Source organism: Carcharhinus amblyrhynchos, chromosome 16, assembly GCF_965287045.1.
Source record: "Carcharhinus amblyrhynchos chromosome 16, sCarAmb.v2.hapA, whole genome shotgun sequence".
Classification (NCBI taxonomy): domain Eukaryota; kingdom Metazoa; phylum Chordata; class Chondrichthyes; order Carcharhiniformes; family Carcharhinidae; genus Carcharhinus; species Carcharhinus amblyrhynchos.
In genome coordinates, this window is record NC_137339.1 from 10,107,380 (window position 1) to 10,127,457 (window position 20,078).

Genomic DNA, 20,078 nt, shown 5'->3' on the forward strand with positions numbered 1-20,078 from the left:
ACTTGCACATCTTTGGACACTAAAACGCAATTTAGCATGGCCAATCCACCTAACCTGCTCATCTTTGAACACTAAGGGGCAATTTAGCATGGTCAATCCACCTAACCTGCTCATCTTTGGATGCTAAGGGGAATTTAGCATGGCCAATCCACCTAACCGACATACCTTTGGAGTGTGGAAGGAAACTGGAGCACCCGGAGGAAACCCACACAGACACGGGGAGAACGTGCAAACTCCCCACAGACAGCAACCCAAGTCGGGAATCGAACACGGCTCCTGGCACTCTGAGACAGCAATGCTAATCACTGTGCCACCACACAAAGGGAGTGAGTGCCGACCAGTTATTCTAATGTGAGAACATCCTTCCTGAGTCAACTTCATCTAATAGTGATCAGGAGCAGGGGGCACTATTAATATTACTCCATCCACAGACTTCCCCACTAACGTTCTGTCTGAGATGGCCAGTGACGCAGATCCACCTGGTGAAATGATGAACTAATCAATGGGTGTCAAAGTTATTTTGTGAGAGGTGGTGACAATAACATGTACTAATCAAAATGATTCACCGCTATCCTGCATTTGTTTAGCATGGAAAGTAACCCCACCTAAACCAAAACAGGGACAACTTACTTGTTCATGTTGCTGTCAGGTTGCTTCTTGTCGCGTACCATCATTTGGATGTAATTTTCACCTGTTGTGTAGCTATGATGTCCTCCACACTTGATGAATGCGTCCAAAAGGAACAATAACCTGTGTTCCTCACTTCTGCTCAACCCAACTATGGTGCAAAACCTGGCATGATAACTATCATAACGGGACCGCAAACTTCCCACACATTTTGACATGTCATTGTTTCCTCTTTCTTTCTAGTTGGAAAAAAAAATTCTTCGTTGTTCTCTTATATGGATTTTGTTCATAAAAACCATTGAATTTTCTGCTCTAAGTCAATGAACATTTGGCTGGTCTATCTAATTTCCTGTCCCACCCGTGACAATTCTCGCCATAGGTAGGACCAAACCTGTGGAGGAGGTTTATACTTGTCATGTTAAGACATTTCTACATTGTTCAATGGAACCATTTTTCCACCACGGAGTCCTTGCACGTTAACGTAAACCATCTTCTGCCCCCTGCAATAACGCATCTGTAATGGTCTCAACGAGGCCCGTGAGATGGGCTTCTTGGAGTATGAGCTCCCTGACTGAGGTAATGATTGCCTGCCCAATCAGGGAGTTTCACTGGGGAGGCAACGGCCTAGTGGTATTATCGCTAGACTATTAATGCAGAAACTAAACAAGTGAACTGGGGGGGACCCTGGGTTCGAATCCCGCCAAGGCAGATGATGGAATTTGAATTCAATGAAAAATATCTGGAATTAAGAATCTACTGATGGCCATGAAACCATTGTTGATTGTCGGAAAAATCCATCTGGTTCACTAATGTCCTTTAGGGAAGGAAATTTGCCGTCCATACCAGGTTGGGCCTACATGTGACTCCAGATCCACAGCAATGTGGTTGACTCTCAACTGTCCTCAGGCAGCTAGGGATGCGCAATAAATGCTGGCCAGCCAGTGATGACCATGTCCCATGAATTAGTTTCTAAAAAAAGCACTCGGACACCTGTCCTAATGTCTCTTTAAGTGGCTGGTTGTCAAATTTAGTCTGACAATATGGCTGTGAAATGGCAGGGGCCTCTACCACATTAAAAACATCAAATAAATGTACGTTGTCGTAGTTTAGCATCCAACCAGTCAGTGAAGGGAAGTCAACTCTTCTAAAGCTCTCGGTCATTTTTGTTTCCAGGTTACCGTGTTGGCAATTGTGAGAGAATCCAATCCTTCCGTGCCATGGATTTCTCCTTGCACCAATTCCTTCAGTCATGATTTCACCTGAGAGAGTACATCAGCCTCATCCTTGTCCCCTCAGTAAATTTGGCATGTCAGCTATTACGCTCACCAACGTTTACCATAAAAAGCACCATAAAAAGCATTCTTTTTGGTCGTATCACAGCTTGGTATGGGCTCCTGCTCTGCCCAAGATGGCAAGGAACTACAAAAGATCGTGAATGTAGCCCTATCCATCATGCAAACCAGCCTCCCATCCATTGACTCTGTCTACACTTCCCACTGGTTCAGCAAAGCAGCCAGCATAATTAAAGACTCCACGCACCCCGGACATTCTCTCTTCCACCCTCTTCTGCCGGGAAAAAGGTACAAAAGTCTAAGGTCACGTACCAACCGACTCAAGAACAGCTTCTTTCCTGCTGCTGTCAGGCTTTTGAATGGACCTTGCATTAAGTTGATCTCTCTCTACACCCTAGCTATGACTGTAACACTACATTCTGCTTTCCTTCTCCTTTCCTTCTCTATGAACTTTTCCGCGGGACATCCAGCGAACCTCCGAGTGCGGAATTAGACACTGATGTTTTGATTCCGAGTCTTAGCAGAGTTGAGCAAATAACCGCGCCTTGAGTGGTTTTGCTTTGATGGAGTTCACAATGCTCACAGTCTGATCTAGGACCAACTTAAAATCAGCTACAAGGGTCTTGGTGATTAATACCTCTCTGTGTGAAAAACAGTGAGCTGATATTACATCAGGATTTTTCCGTTTGATCAGTGCCGCCAAGCCTCTCATATTCGCTATCATACACGGCACTCCATCCGTACAAATTCCAATACAAGAATCTCATGAAATCTCAACTCTTTCCAAGTACTCAGACAAGGTTTGGAAAATATCTTGTCCTCTGGTATGCTTTGCAAGTTCCTTGCAAAATAGAATTTTGAATGAATCAGATATAGGCAAGCAACTGTGCTTTCCTACTAATGTTGGCTGATTCATCACCTCGGGTGGCAAATTTAGAATTCTTCACATGTTTGGAAACACATTTCTCAAAATTAGCTGGCATATCAACTATTCATCTGCGAATTGTATTATCAGACAAAGGAATTTTCATAACTTCTCGCTCAACATCATCACCAAAGTTTTCACAATCGAGCTGCAGGATTAATTTTTCAGCTATTGTATATTCAATATAAATCTTACAAATAAATGTGATAATAACACACTATACTATACTACACTGCACTTAACACATAGAGAGATGGCATGAAACCTGGAAACGTCTACGAGTTTCTATACATGAATGTTTAAATGTTTCTTTCATTGATCTTGAATCTTCCCGCCGCACTTACCATCCTCTCTCCCCGCACCAGTGCGGCGCTCCGCACCCTTTGGGAACCACTGCCCTAAATAATTAGGCAAAAAGCAGCCACAAAGTAAACTCGGTTGAGGATAATTCATGTCAGAGCACCATCTCATGGTCAGCACTATCTCATTGGTTTTCATTGTCCAATGTGATAGTAGAATGGCCCAAAAGGAGGCCATTTGGCCCATCATGTGTCTGCGTTGGCCCTCTCCCAAAGCAATTCAACCAGCGCCATTCCCTGCCTCATTCCTTTCACTCTTTGGAAGATCTATCAAGTCCATTCCAATCCCCCTACCTGCGCACTGCATTTCTGTAAAATTTTCTTCAAGAGTTTATCCAGTTTTTGTTTGAAAGTTAATATTGATCCAGAGTTCATCACCATTTCTGAAAACACATTCCAGATCAGAGCAATTCACTGCACAAACAAACTAAAAAGGCTGGAATTTTCCAGCCTTTCACACTAGTGGGATTTACCCAACCTGCTGCAGTGAATGGAGATTTGGTTGGGTGCCAAGTTCTCTGTCTTCGCTGTAGTGGGAGCGTGGTGTGAACTGGCAGTGAGATTGCACCCAATGCCTTTTTTGTCAATCAACGTGGGTTTCCTCCGGATGCTCCCGTTTCTTCCCACAGTCCAAAGATGTGTGGATTAGGTGGATTGGCCAGGTTAAGTTGATCCTTAGTGTCAGGGGGACTAGCAAGAGTAAATGCATGGGGTTACATGCATAGGGCCTGGGTGGGATTGTGGCTGGTGCAGACTCGATGGGCCGAATGGCCTCTTTCTGCACTGTAAGGATTCTATGATTCTGTCAATGCCCTCTTATTCCTAACACCCGTACCCATTGGAAGCACTTTCTCCTTATTTATTCCATCAAAACAACTTAAGAATGCGAACGCCTTGTCACCCTATATGTTATTTACCTTTTTAATCTACAATCACTTTTTAACTATGTAACTGTTTCCCTATTTCTTTCATATTCATCATTGTAGACCAGTTGTGGTGTCAATACTTGTGTATGGAGTCTGCCTCCTGGTGGTGACATCTCACCACCATCCATCGACATGGAAAATATGAAGGCTGGAGATATGTAATGAACTGAACCATGGATCAAACAGAATTAATCTAACTGGTTGTGTCTTCACAGAATTCCCTTCGGGGACAGCACGTTAGACCACTGGTTTTCCAGAATGCAGCCGTGCTTAGTTGCCCGTTTAGTGCTGTATGCACCTCTAAAAGATTGGAATGCCACTGGGAAGGAAAAGAAAAGAGTTAGCTTTCACTTTTAAGAAAATAAAGCAACAAAGCATATTGACTAGAAACAATAGTACAACAGAGGATAAACATAAGAGGAAGAAAGATGGACAAAGAGATGGGGCAAAGCAAAGGTTACGCATATCCTAAAAACTGTGTCATAAATATGGTCATTTTTGTATGACCATTGTTACAGCGATAAAGACCCCCCTGACATTGGAATATCTCCTATTCTGAAATATTAGACTTGGTTTCACTGGCATTGAAATATTGGAGGGGAGTAGAAGGCTCTTCCATAATTCTGAGGGCCTTCTTGTCATTTATTGCAAAGTAGAATTGTGAGCTAGCTGGTCACTTTCCGAGATGACGTGCTTAGGAAATCAGAAACACAAGGGACTTGGGATTCATTGTTCAAGATTCTCTTAAAGTTAAAGTGCAGGTTCAGTCGGCAGTTAGAAAGGCAAATGCAATGTTAGCACTCATGTCGAGAGGGCTAGAATACAAAGCAGGGATGTACTCCTGAAACTGTATAAGGCTCTGGTCAGATCCCATATGGTGTTTTGTGAACAGTCTGTGCCAACCAACAAATACCAATTTACCAGCACTTGGTCTGTAGCCTACTATGCCTGGCGATTTAAGTGCTCGTCCAGATGCTTCTTAAATGTTGTGGGAATACCTGCCTCCACCAGCCTCTCAGATAGGGCATTCCATATTTCCACCATCTCCTGGGAGAAAAGACTTTTCCTCAGATTCCCTCTGAACCACTCACTCCTCACCTTAGATCTATATTCCTCTGGTCTTAGACACATCTGCCATGGGGAAAAGATTCTTACGATTTACCCTGTCTACCTCGATCAGATCTCCCCTCACTCTCCTCTCCTCCAGGGAAGTAAACCCAGCCTATCCAGACTGTCCTCATAGCTGAAACTTTCCAATCCAGGCAACATCCTGGTGAATCTCCTCTGCACCCTCTCCAGTGAGATCAAGTCCTTCTGATCACATGGTGAGCAGAACTGCACACAATGCTCGATCTGTGGCCTAACCAATATTTTATGAAGTTATATCAAGCCCTCCCTGTGCCTATATTTTGTGCCCCGACTAATGAAGGCAGACATTCCATCAGCCTTCTTCACCACCCTATCTACCTGTGCTGCCGCCTTCAGTGATCTATGGACTTGAACGTTAAGGTCCCTTTGTTCCTCAATATCCCTAGGGAGCTCCCATTCAATGTGTATATTCTACCTTTATTAGACCTCCCAAAATGCATTAACTCATACTTATCAGGATGAAACTCCATCTGCCATTGCTCTGCCCAACTGACCAATATCAGTCTGTAACTTAAGGCTATCCTTCTCACTCTTAATAATGCCACTTTTCGTGCCATCTGCAAACTTACTAATTATAATATAATTACATCTTTTACTGGTATTCTTTGAGGACATTACAAGTGCGGTGGACAATGGGGAACCAGTGGATGTGGTATATCTGGGTTTCTAGAAAGCATTTGACAAGGTGCCACACAAAAGGCTGCTGCTTAAGATAAAGGTGCACAGTATTACGGGTAATGTATTAGCGTGGATAGAGGATTGGTTAGCTAACAGAAAACAAAGAGTGGGAGTAAATGGGTGTTTTTCTGATTAGCTATCAGTGACTAGTGGTTTGCCTCAGGGATCAGTGTGAGACTGCAATTGTTTACGATTTACATAGATGATTTGGAGTTGAGGACCAAGTGTAGTGTGTCAAAGTTGACACTAAGATGAGTAGCAGAGCAAAGTGTGCAGAGGACACTGAACATCTGCAAAGGAATTTAGATAGTTTAAATGAGTGGACAAGGGTCTGGCAGCTGGAGTACAATGTTGATAAATGTGAGGTCGTCCATTTTGGTAGGAATAACAGCAAAATGGACGATTATTGAAATAGTAAAAAATTGCCGCATGCTGCTGTGCAGAGGGACCTGGGTGTCCTTGTGCATGGATTGCAAAAAGTTGGTTTGCAGGTGCAGCAGGTAATTAAGAAGGCAAATGGAATTTTGTCCTTCTTTGCTAGAGGGATGGAGTTTTAAAAACAGGGAGGTTATGTTGCAGCTGTATAAGGTGCTGGTGAGGCCACAGCTGGAGTACTGTGTACAGGTTTGGTGTCCTTACTTGAGAAAGGATATACTGGCAATGGAGGGGGTGCAGAGAAGATTCACTAGATTGATTCTGGAGTTGAGAGGGTTGGCTTATAGGGCATCCCAGGACAAGAGGTCATAGCCTTAGGATAAGGGGTAGCAAATTTAAAACAGAGTTGAGGAAAACCGCTTTTCCCTAAGGGTTGTGAATCCGTGGAATTCGCTACCCCAAAGTGCAGTGGATGCTGGGACAGTGAGTAAACGTAAGGAGGAGTTAGATTTTTAATCAGTAATGGGTTGCAGGGTTGCGGGGAGAAGGCAAGAAAATGGGGCTTGAGGAGCACATCAGCCATGACTGAATGGCAGAGCAGACTCGATGGGCCGAATGGCCTAATTCTGCTCCTATATCTTATGAACTTATGGCTAAGCATGAGGATGACCACTTTTGTAAGGTGACAAGTGACTCAGAAACTGCTCCACAAAGAAGTTGGCAACCTCAGTGGCGGGAGGCAGGGGGATATTTGTGAAATAAAAGTGGAGTTGGGGTGAGAAAAAGTTTTGCCCGTTGTGGTACAATTCTCTGGAAACTAGAAACCTCCTATTACCTCATTCAAGGCCACATATGAAGCTAGACAGTGCGACTATTCCAGGTAGGGATATTCCAACCTCCAATCCGAACACAATCATAATTTCACTTGACATGTGATTATACTGTGCTCTTAAGAAATATATTTATATCACGTTTCTTGTAAGAGGCAGTGTTTTGTTGCAAGGAGTCGATCTGTCTGAAAGAACATAGAGCTCCATGCTGAGGCTGTATGATAATAACTCATTTTTGCCAATAGCATGTTTGTCTACAGTTAATGCATTTGTGTTTACTTGGTTTCTCCCCTGGGGTTCCACAATAGAGTTGTGGTTAGGCTGATTGACAGAGGCAGAACCATGTGATTAATGAGAGATTCACCTGAAAAGGAACAGTATTCTGAAAGCTCATGATTCCAAATAACTTGGACTTTAACCTGGTGTTGTGAGACTTCTTACTATTAATGGGAGGTGCTAAGCTTGCAGGGATAAAGACAGTTTCTCTTTCATTTAAAAACAACAAGCAGTTCCTGCCTGGTTCTGAAAGAAGCAAGGTGTGTATTTCTTTCTCTCTCTATGGAGGTTGTCTGGGATCTCCAGGATTGGCAACCTAAGTATCAGCATGTAAGCCTGAATTTGTAGAGGGGTTTTAAGTCTGTAAGAGGAATATTGCTTAAATTGGAACTCAGAGATAGGTGAGCAGTTAGGAATTGTTTCTAGTCATGTTTAAGTATTGTTCAATTGTTAAATGTTAAGCTAGTTGATTTATTATAATTAAACTGAATTATTAGATAACATTTGTTTTGATAAAGGCTTCCCAGCATGTCAGTCAAATCGCGTCTGGAGTTAAACATCTTATCCTCACATGAATACCAAAATATCTAATTGCCTGACTTCATAATATACCTGGGGTTTCTGCTTTGCATCCTTAACGTAACAACCAATAACACCAAAGAGATGTGCTTGTGGGAGTTTACAGTGCACAAATTAGTTGCTGTGTTTTCTACATTACAACAGTAGTGATTGCCCTTCATAGAATCCCTACAGTAGAGAAGGGAGCCATTTGGCCCATCAAGTCTGTACTGACTACGATCCATCCAGGCCCTATTCCCATTAGCCCACACATTTACCCTGCTAATCCCCCTGACACGAGGGTCAATTTAACATGGCCAATCAACCTAATCAGCACATCTTTGGACTGTGGGAGGAAACCGGAGCACCCAGGGACACGAGGAGGAGAAGTGACAAACTCCACACGGAGCTGAGGCCGGAATCGAATCCGAGTTCCTGGCGCTGTGCTAACCACTGTTCCACAGTGCCGCTCTTCAAAGAGACTTAATTGGCTGTAAAGAGCTTTGGGGTGGCCAAAGATCTCAAGAGACGCTATATAAATGCAAGGCTTTTTCTCCTTCTTTTGCAATTGCAGGTTAAAGCACATTGAATTGGTCCCAAGTCACACAGTCCTGTGTCTAAAAGGAGCACGAAGTTTGCAAGCTGACTTTAACATCTCTGTTTTCTCATCAGGAACAACAGCAGCCAATGCTGCAACACATTCACTGTATAAATACATGGGACATTGGACCCGGCAGTGCATGTTCTGAGTGGGTTACAGCCCTCATCTTGTTTTCTATCTCCTTATTTCTCTTCTTCATCAATAATATAAGGAATTTAAACAATCGAAAATGAGATTACAAACAAAAAGTGTAAAGTTATAGAGAACCGAAATTAAAATGGAACTTTTTAAAATGGTAATAGAAAACGCAACTCTATAAAACAATGAAATGAAAGCAAAATATCGCAGCCGTAAATCTGAAATTTAAAAAAAAGTGCTGGTTAAAAGTTGGTCAGAATTGTCTGGCCGCTCGCGCTGGTGGGATTCTCTGGTCTTGCCGGCAAAGCACCGCTTCCTCAGATTTCCCGACAATGTGGGGTGACATCAATGGTAATTCCCATTGACAGCAGCAGGACCGGGAATCCTGCCATGTCCGCTACGACTCTCACCAACTTTTACAGATACTCCATAAGAAGCATCTTATCCAGATGTATCACAGCTTGGCAAGGCTCCTGCTCTGTCCAAAACCACAAGGAAATACAAAGAGTCATGAGCAATCCACCACTCAAACCAGCCTCCCATCTGTTGACTCTGTCGATACTTCCCGCTGCTTTGGGAAAGCAGCCAGCATAATCAAGGGCCCCATGCACCCTGGCCACTGAGTATGCACCAATTTACCTTACCCAGGCCTTCTCCCCCATTCTATCCCCATACCCTCACAGTTACCATGGCTAATCCCCCTAAGCCACACATTGGCATGGAAACACAGTGGTTAGCACTGCTGCTTCGCAATGCCAGGGACCCGGGTTCGATTCCCAGCTTGAGTCACGGTCCGTGTGGAATTTGCACGTTCTCGCCGCGTCTGAATGAGTTTCCTCCGGGTGCTCCGGTTTCCTCCCATATTCTGAAAGACATGCTGGTTTGGTGCATTGACCCAAACAGGGCACTGGACTGTGGCGACTAGGGGAATTTCACAGTAACTTCATTGCCACGTTAACATAAGTCTTACATTAACAAACTAATGGCTAATAAATCAACTTTTAACATCTTGGGACACTAATGAGCAATATACCATGGCCAATCCACCTAATTTATACAAATTTGGCGTGTGGGAGGAAACTGGAGCACTCGGAGGAAGCCCATGCAGACATGGGGAGAACATGCAAACTCCACACAGTCACCCAAGGCTGGAATCGAACCCGGGTCCCTGGCGCTGTGAGGTAGCAATGTTAACCACTCTGCCACCATACTACCCATAGATAGGAGCAATGGGTACAAAATATGTAAGGTTAGGATGCCAGGAAGTGGTTTTCCACAGAATGTCATTTTCCACTAGAGTAGCTTATCATTTGGCTTGGATTTCCTGTCTACCTTCCAGAGCGAAGCTGGACAAGTGAATGAGGGAAGAGGATATGTTGAGCTATAAGTGTTGGACTAAAGGAGTAGCTGGAGCTGGGTTTGATGTGGTGAAGAGTGGGAAGGAAGTGGTCAGAATTGTTTTCCTAAATTGACCACAGTTTTCTCCGTGTTTTGTTCCTGTGATCACAGGTTTGACTGAATGATTTATGATGTTGTTTTATAACAGGATCTGGGCTGGCTTTTCCTGTCCTTTTTCCTATATTTATGCATTCTTTGGTTTTCTTTTCAGCTAGAGAGTTTGCAAACAAAGAAATTCGAAGCAGGAGTAGGCCATTCAGCCCCTCCAAGCCTACTGCACCATTCATTTTGATCATGGCTGATCATGAAATTCAATATCCTGAGGTCAGCCTCCTGCAGAGTCCGAGGCAAACTATGAGCCTCTCCACATATCCCTTGATCCCTTTAGCCCCAAGAGCTACAGCTAATTTCTTCTTGAAATCAGGCAATGTTTTGGCCTCAGCTGCTTTCTGTGGTAGTGAATTCCACACGTTCACCACCCTCTGGATGAAGAAATTTCTCCCCACCTCAGTTCTAAAAGTTTGCCCCTTATCCTCAAACTATGACCGCTAGTTTTCAGTCGGGCAGCATGGTTGGTGCAGGCTTGGAGGGCCGAAGGGCCTGTTCCTGTGCTGTAATTTTCTTTGTTGTTAGTTCTGGACTCCCCCACCATTGGGAACATGCTTTCTGAATCTACCCTGTCAAACCCTGTTAGAATTTTATAGGTTTCTATGAGATTCCTCCCTCACTCTTCTAAACTCCAGTGAATATAATCCTGACATAATCTGTCCTCGTATGATAGAGCTGTCACACCAGGATCAGCCTGGTAAACCTTTGCTCTACTCCCTATGTCCCAGACCAATGCCTCCATGGTGGTTGCTCTGCTACCAAACAGCCACATTGCAGCAAGGTGCTGCCGGGGGTGTGTGTCTCCGCTCTGGTGGAGGGTGTGGGTGAACACTGTGATGGCTCGATATCTTATAGCTGCACAGGATCTTCGTCCAAGGTGGTGTGGGGGCTGGGGACTAATGGGCCCAGCCGCTAATGCCTGTCAAAGACATAAGAGAGAATGAGTGATGAGCTGCATGGTAAAGAACATTACAAAACACTGAGTCCTTTATTGGGAGAATGCTAAGCTGGTGACGGGTCCTCAGTTGTTTGGGAGATGCCAGCCTCAATCTTGGCACAGGCACAGTCCCAGTCCTCACCTCGCTGCAGGGCAGGCTCGGGGTCACGATCTGGCAAGCACGGCACAGATCGGAGTGCACAGCAGGTGGAGGCCGGGTCCGAGGCAAACTATGAGCCTCTGTACTTGGCCCTAACTCACTCAGCTGTCACTGGGCCATCAGGTAGGGCTGTTGTTGCAGCAACGCACGATGGAGGAGTCTGTTCACGTTCAGTTGGGCTGCCATTGCACCAACATGGCAGTGCTCTGAGGTAACTATTGGCAGGATAGCAATCACCATGGAGACCTCAGTCCAAGACATAGGGAGTAGAGCAAAGGTTTACCAGGCTGATTCCTGGGGTGACAGGTCTGTCATATGAGGAGAGATTAAATCAGTTAGGATTATATTCACTGGAGTTTAGAAGAGTGAAAAGGGATCCTATAGAAACTTATAACATTCTAACAGAGTTAGACAGGGTAGATTCAGAAAAAATATCCCCAATGGTGGGGGGAGTCCAGAACTAAGAACAAAGAAAATTACACTCCTCAAATTGAGTAAGGGACCTGAGCTCAGGTGTATTGGCCCTTCCCCCATGCTTCCCCACAACACTCCTGCACTCCTGTCTGGGTCATTTCCCTTTTGTTATGGGTGAGTTTCCCCTGCATGAAGACAGTTGGGCAGTCTGGGAGCAGGATCAGATGCCAGGACATAAGGATGCCTCCCTTGTGTGGGTGCTGAGTGGGCACACATTCAGAACGCAATGTGGCACAGGATGTGAGAGGAGATGGCGATGTTAAAGATGCGTGTGAATCAGTGGTGATGTCCCCTGGGCTGGTAATATGTGAGACCCCTATGGACGGTAACCTTACAAATGCCTAACATGCTTGTGAGAGTGAGAGTTGGGAGTGAGAAGAAGGTTGACTTACCTTGGCGGAGCGGATGAGATCATTCAACCTCTTCCCCCACTGAATAGTGGCTCTCCTTGAGGAGAGTAGCAATGAGCGCCTGGCAATTTGCCCCCCTGACTGGCCTGGGGGGGATTGGTGGACCTCTGAGTTCCATCACTGAGGTAAAGGATATCCCAGCATGCCTCAAGAGCAAGGAGAAGTGCCCCAACACATTGTCGCTGAACTTGGGGGCAATGGACACCTTCCACCTCAGGGCCTTCACTCACCACCAGCGGTCTAGGAAGGCAGACTGTGTACAAAGTGTACATAAATATGGTGCCTGGAAATATCATCCAATGAGGGTTAGAATTCAAGCACCCCCATCCCTTCCCACCCCCCCCCTCCCCCCACACCATGAGATGCAACATGTTCCATCTTCATGCGTATATAATGAGCTGGAAGATGAATGATCCGGCATGGAAATCCGCCAGTCCGGCCAACTGGAAAAGCTTGGCTTTTCCCACCCAACTTAACGTACAGAGTGGAAAATTCTGCCCCACAATTCTGAATCTCTTGGCTATCAGTTAAAAAGTATGCCCAAAATGCAATGGCTAATCTTTCCCCAATCACAACCATAGTGGATTAAAATTAGTGATAAGAGAATTTGTCCTGAGGATGAAATAGCTCCTCAGAGGCCGGTGTCCCTTTACCAGGTTCTCTTTAGTTACAAACTCAACTCGACTCCCAAGAGTCCTTCAGGTACACAGTCAGAATCGAGTATGTACAGTAAGAAGTCTCAGATGGGAGAAAAAAGCCAGAGGGCGTGGGTTAAGGGTGAAAGGAGAAATGTTGAAAGGGAATATTAGAGAGGGCTTTTTCACGCAGAGAGTGGGGGGAGTGTGGAATGAGCTGCCGGATAAAGTGGTAAATGCAGGGTCACTTTTAACATTTAAGAAAAACTTGGACGGGTTGATGGATGAGAGGGGTGTGGAGGGATATGGTTCAAGTGCAGGTAAGTGGGACTAGGCAAAAAGTAGTTTGGCACAGACAAGAAGGGACAAAAGACCTGCTTTTGAGCTGTAATTTTCTATGGTTCTATGAGTGTGAGTGTGCACTTACCTGATGAAGGGGCAGCGCTCCGAAAGCTCGTGATTCCAACTAAACGTGTTGGACTTTAACCTGGTGTTGTGAGACTTCTTACTGTACGTGCAATGTGATTGCAATGGGAAGTCTCACAACACCTTAATCAGGTGCACTCACCTGACGAGGAAGCAGTGCTCCGAAAGCTCATGATTCCAAATAAACCTGTTGGACTTTAGCCTGGTTTTGGGTCTCTTCTTACTGGGCCCACTCCAGTCCAACACTGGCATCTCCATCTTATCAGAATCAGGTGTATTAGTGGACCTGACACTCCCATATTTGTATATAGGTGAGGCTCCCTGATTGGGCAGGCAATTATGACTTCAATCAGGGAGCTCATACTCTAAGAGGCTAACCTCATGGGCCTCGTTGAAGTCATTACACTGCTCCCCCCCAAAGTCTGAGGAATCTCAGTAGTTCATGCATCTCATGGGTCTCTTGCGACGTTTTAGCACTGGGACTGGATCCTCCATTTTGATATCTGACGTGAGACGTGTGTATCTAACAGGCGTCCATCTCATATGATGTGAGTGCTGGAGTTCTAGTTTGCCCCCTTCCTCAGCTGCAGAAAAGCCTTGTCCGCAGTCAGAATCCGGAGTGCCAGAAGACCTGACCCTCCCATATTTATATACAGGTGGGGCTCCCAGATTGGGCAGGCAAATGATGACCTCAGTCAGGGAGCTCATACTCCGAGAGGCCTACCTCATGAGGTCATTACAGAAGAGCCAATTTAGGTCAGAAGGTGGAACCTGTCCTCAAAACCAAAGAAAGCAATGAGTTTTACGCAAATGCTGCGGACTCTCAGCAAACTCCTGCTGGTGCAAATGACCTTTCAATGACTGTCTGTCAGAGAAGAGACTTGTGGGTGCCAAGTATTGTTGGAGAGTCAGTCCAGAGCAATACTGGCAAGACAGTGGGAATTTAGTTTTGTAATGCTGCAGGGTCAATCCAGTACATGGGATTAACGAGTTTAATGAGGGGGGAATTGGTCACTCAATCACTGCTTTATAGTTCTCATGGTTTGAGGATGTCGGTTGTGACTCATTGACAGCCTCTTACGTGAAAGGCGTCAGTTCAAGTTCCATAAAAACATAACCTAGGCCGACACCCCAGTGCAGTGCTGAGAGACACCTGCTCTGTCAGAGATGCAGATTCTCAGATTAAATATTAAATCAAGGATCTCTCAGCCTTCTCGGAAGTATGCAACTGGCACTGTTTAGGAGGAGTTTGCCCAATGGTTTTCTGGCCTATACTAATCTCTCATCCTAAGTCACGCTAACAGATTACTTACCTGCTTATTTATCTCCCTGTTGTCTGTCAGAGTTTGTTGTGTTTAAATTGGCTTCAGGTTTTCAATGTTATACCAGTGATTGCCCTTCAAAAGCACTTCATTAACTTTAAGGGGGTTTCCCACTTGCAGATGGGCACGGTGACCCAGTGGTTAGCACTGCCAGGGACTCGGGTTCAATTCCCAGCCTCTGGTCACTATCTGTCTGGAGTTTGCACATTCTCACTGTGTCCATTGGGTTTCCTCCAGGTGCTCCAGTTTCCTCCCACAGTCCAAGATGTGTTTGTTAGGTTGATTGGCCATGCTAAATTGCCCCAAAGTGTCCCAAGGTGTACAGGTTTGGTGGGGTTAGCCTTTGTAAATGTGTGGGGTTACGGGGATAGGGCAGGGTGGTGGCAATGGGTAACACACTTTGTCGGAGAGTCGGTGTAAACTCGATGGGCCGAATGACTTCCTTCTGTAGGGATTCTATAATACCCAGCAGCATCGATAGAAGATAAACTGAGTTAATATTTCAGGTCAGTTCTGCTATTAATGTTTTGGGCTTAGATGTGGTAGTCATGGCTCTGGACTTACAGATAAGGCTGGATCGACGCTATTGGCAAACTCTATCTCTTATTGAACACTGTGCTAACTATTCAAAAGGTAGACTTGGCCTGAGGCTCTACGTGTAACTATCTCTCGCCATGCTCTGTTTCCATGTGATCTAACATTACTGACAATACTTATGTATTCATCCTGGCTCCTGCCAACGCAACATGGCTGCCGCCACCCACCTACACTGGCGCCCGAGCCTGATTCTTGGGCTGTTCAGATGGATTTCTGCCAAAGTTAGGGTGGAATTTTGCTTGCATTTTCAGGCCCAGTTTTGTTCAAATGACACGGGTATAGCTGTCGGGAGATGCTGCCCATTTCACTCTGTGATCACAGTGAACGCTGATGGTTGCAGTCATTCTTACTGCAAATTCTTGGCGATTGTTCTGAATTTTGGTGCACTGTCTCTTTAATACAAAAAACGCTGCTCTCTGCACAAAAGGGAATTGCAATCAAGCCCATATAATGCATCAGTTGTCACCGCAGTTCCAGGGTCACATTGAAACACTTTGACTAGTGTCCAGGTTGATAATTATTTGATCCGTTCTGCCATTGACATGAATCATTTACGAAAGATTTTCTAAATGGGTTCTGATCTGTGGCACCATGGGGGTAACACAGATTGACTAAGTGCCGTACAGTTAAAATGTGCTGTGTTCACGTGGGCTAGCGAGGCGATGGCCTAGTGGTATTATTGCTAGGCTATTAGTCCAGAAATTCAGTGAGAAGTGCTGGGGGACCTGAGTTCAAATCTTCGCCACGGCAGGTGGTGGAATTTGAATTCAATTAAAAAAAAAATCTGGAATTAAGAATCTACTGGTGACTATGAAACCATTGTCGGAAAAACGCACCTGGCTCATTGGATAAAAGCAAATTACTGCGGATGCTGAAATCGAAAGAGAAAATGCTGGAAAATCTCAGCAGGTCTGGCAGCATCCGTAAGGAGAGAAAAGAACTGATGTTTTGAGTGCAGGTGAACCTTTGTCAAAGCGAGAAGGTGGGAGATATTTTCCCCTTATTTTCGTGGCTGTGGCTCATGTTTCATTCCCTCACCCTGCTGAGATTTTCCAGCATTTTTTCTTTTGCCATCTGGCTCACTGATGCTCTTCAGGGAAGGGAATCTGCCATCTTTTCCTCGTCTGGCCTACATGTGGCTCCAGAGCTATAGCAACGTGGTTGACTCTCAACTGCCCTCCAAGGGGAATGAGTGCTAGCCATCAGCTAGCTACGCCCATGTCCCAAGAATTTATTTTTAAAATCTGCAATATTTTGCTTTTAACTTGGTAATCTTTCATAAGAACATAAGAAATAGGAGCAGGAGTAGGCCATCTGGCCCTTCGAGCCTGCCCCGCCATTCAATAAGATCATGGCTGATCTGTTGTGGCTCAGTTCCACTTTCCCGCCCTCTCCCCATAACCCTTAATCCCCTCTCTTATCAAGAACCCATCAACCCGCTTCTTAAAAATATTTAGCGAGGCAGCCTCCACCACTTCAATGGGCAGAGAATTCCAGAGATTCACCACCCTTTGAGTGAAGAAGTTCCTCCTCAACTCCGTTCTAAACCGCCTCCCCTTTATCTTGAGGCTGTGCCCCCTAGTCCTACTGTCTTTTTTGAGTGGGAAGAGTCTCTCCACCTCTATCCTATCCATCCCATTCATCATCTTATACGTCTCAATGAGATCTCCCCTCATTCTTCTAAACTCTAACGAGTACAAGCCTAGTTTATTCAGCCTCTCCTCATAGCTCAATCCCCTCAACTCCGGTATCAGCCTAGTAAACCTCCTCTGCACTCCCTCCAGGGCCAAAATATCCTTGCGCAGGTGCGGCGCCCAAAACTGCACACAGTACTCCAGCTGCGGCCTCACCAATGCCCTATACAGCCCCCTCCTCATTCCAAGCCTCAGACAACTGTCTACGCTACAAATTAGAAATGTGATTCTGAGACTGACTATTGCCAATGGCTGAACTGAAATTAATGTTTCTTTATTAAATACACGTATATACATATATATAATTCAGAAGAACAAAATCCAGACCCAGCTTGTTAATTTGAGGCACAAGTTTAGATGACATGGAAAATACACTGCACACTTATCAAAATACCTACATTCATATTGCAATGTTCACACCTTCAAAGTCTCCCAAAGTACTTTATAGCCAATTAAAGTACTTTTTGGGGTGCTCCCCCTGTAATGTTGAACCAATACACGCGTAGGAAGCTTTTGAAATGATTCCTCAGTGTCCCTTTACCAGATTCCCTCAATGTGGAATGCCATAAGCATAGATAAGGGTCATGGGTGGAGGGGGGACTCGTAATGTTAAAATGGCGGCACGGGCTTGTTGGGCCGAAGGGCCTGTTTCCCGGGCTGTTTTGTTTTTGTTCTTTGATTCCCTTTATTTACAAACTCTATCCCTCTCATACAGAGCTTCAGGTAAACAGTCAGAATCAGTGGACCTGACACTCCCACATTTATATATAGGTGAGGCTCCCTGATTAGGCAGGCAATTATGATCTCAATCAGGGAGCTCATACTCCAAGGGCTCAACCTCATGGGCCTCGTTGAAGTCATTACAGAAGACCCATCTGTGGCACATGGACGTCGCAGGCTGGCCAGCACTGATTGCCCATCTCTAGTTGCCCTTGGAGGGCAGTTGAGAGTCGACCACATTGCTGTGGCTCTGGAGTCACATGTAGGCCAGACCAGGTAAGGACAACAGATTTCCTTCCCTAAAGGGCATTAGTGAAGCAGATGGGCTTTCCTGACAATTGACAATGGTTTCATGGTCGTCTGCAGATTCTTAATTCCAGATTTTTTTTACTGAATTCAAATTCTCCCATATGCCCTCGTGGGATTCGAACCTGGGTCCCCCAGAACATTGGCTGTCGTTTTTCTGACATACAACGACACTTCAATAAAAAAAACCTGCCTTTAATGTATTTTGAAATACCCTGAGGTTATGAAAGGTGCAAGTTATTTATTTCTTTACCCTGAATATTACGTGTGAGTTGAAGTTACTTGATAGGAGAGTAAGGAGGCAGCGTTACCCTATTCCAGCATGACTGCTCTTTGGCTGACCTCACTCACAGGTACCTGGAAGCAATAACTAGTCAGCGATTGTTGGTCTAGCTGTAAGTGCGGCAGAAAAGGCTTTTAAAATGTCTCCTTTCCGCTACTACTGGTGTTACATTAACTTTGTATCGCTAAAGTAGGAACTTTTCCAATAACAGTGAGAGCACTATATGATGATTTGACAATGTCACATGTCTCAACAACGCTGGGTATTACACAGAGCTGCTTTAATCCCATTTAATACAGGAACTGGAACAAGTAGGGTGAGAGCAGGAGTCCCGTGTGCAGCAACGGCAGGGCGTGATAGATCTTATTCACAGCTCAGACGTATTAAAGTAGATTGGATGTTCTTTCTAGGGATCAGCGAGGCCTCCTATGTCAGCGTTTAGAAATCTAAGGAAACCTCAATACTTAACGACGGTGCAGAGGGACCTCGGGGTCCTTGTGCATGAGTCGCAAAAACCCAGCTTGCAGGTGCAGCAGGTGGTCAGGAAGGCGAATGGGATGCTGGTCTTCATAGCGAGGGGGATTGAATATAAAAGTAGGGAGGTCTTGCTGCGGCTATATAGGGCATTGGTGAGGCCACAGCTGGAGTACTGTGTGCAGTTTTGGGCGCCGTACTTACGCAAGGATATTTTGGCCTTGGAGGGAGTGCAGAGGAGGTTTACTAGGCTGATACCGGAGTTGAGGGGGTTGGACTATGAGGAGAGGCTGAATAAACTAGGCTTGTACTCGTTAGAGTTTAGAAGAATGAGGGGAGATCTCATTGAGACATGTAAGATGATGAATGGGATGGATAGGATAGAGGTGGAAAGACTCTTCCCGCTCAGAAAGGACAGTAGGACTAGGGGGCACAGCCTCAAGATAAAGATGGGGTGGTTTAGAAAGGAGTTGAGGAGGAACTTCTTCACTCAAAGGGTGGTGAATCTCTGGAATTCTCTGCCTGTTGAAGTGGTGGAGGCTGCCTCTCTAAATATTTTTAAGACGCGGGTTGATGGGTTTTTGATAAGAGAGGGGATTAAGGGTTATGGGGAGAGGGCGGGAATGTGGAACTGAGCCACGACAGTTCGGCCATGATCTTATTGAATGGCGGGGCAGGCTCGAAGGGCTAGATGGCCTACTCCTGCTCCTATTTCTTATGTTCTTATGTTCTTAACAATAATATGGAAAGTGAGAAATTGGTAACACAGTGCTTATAGAGTCGTAGAGGTTTGCAGCATGGAAACAGACCCTTCAACCCAACTTGTCCATGCTGCCCTTTATTTTAAACCATGAAGCTAGTCCCTGTAATATCCTTCTATACCCATTTTACCCATGTCTAAAAGTTTTTTAAAAGACAAAATTATACCTGCCTCTGCTGCCAACTCTGGCAGCTTGTTCTAGACACTCACCACCCTCTGCGTGAAAAAATTGCCCCTCTGGACCCTTTTCTGTTGAACCTAGGTCCCTGGCGCTGTGAGGCAGCAGTGCTAACCACTGGTACGGTTGGTACTGCAACCTCATTGCGCCAGAGGCCTGGGCTCAATTCCCTGCTTGGGTCACTGTCTGTGTGGAGTTTGCATGTTCTCCCCGTGTCTGCGTGGGTTTCCTCCGGGTGCTCTGGTTTCCTCTCACAGTCTGAAAGATGTGTGGGTTAGGTGCGTTGGCCATGCTAAATTCTCCCTCAGTGTAGCCGAACAGGCATCGTAGTGTGGCGACTAGGGGATTTTCACAGTAAGTTCATTGCAGTGTTAATGTCAGCCTACTTGTGACACAAATAAATAAACTGCAAAAACTTTAAAACTTAAACTTCAAACTTTGTTCATGGCACCTTGGTGTTGC

General features: G+C 45.2%; 1 protein-coding gene across 1 annotated transcript in view; it reads right to left on the minus strand.

The window, feature by feature from the left end:
• The window catches only part of LOC145354083 (osteoclast stimulatory transmembrane protein-like), a 35,953-nt gene extending 35,282 nt beyond the window's left edge, over positions 1–671 (minus strand). The window contains exon 1 of the mRNA XM_080205216.1: positions 631–671. Coding sequence (XP_080061342.1) covers positions 631–671 — 41 coding nt within the window. The remainder of the gene's footprint in view (positions 1–630) is intronic.
• Positions 672–20,078: the final 19,407 nt, after the last annotated feature.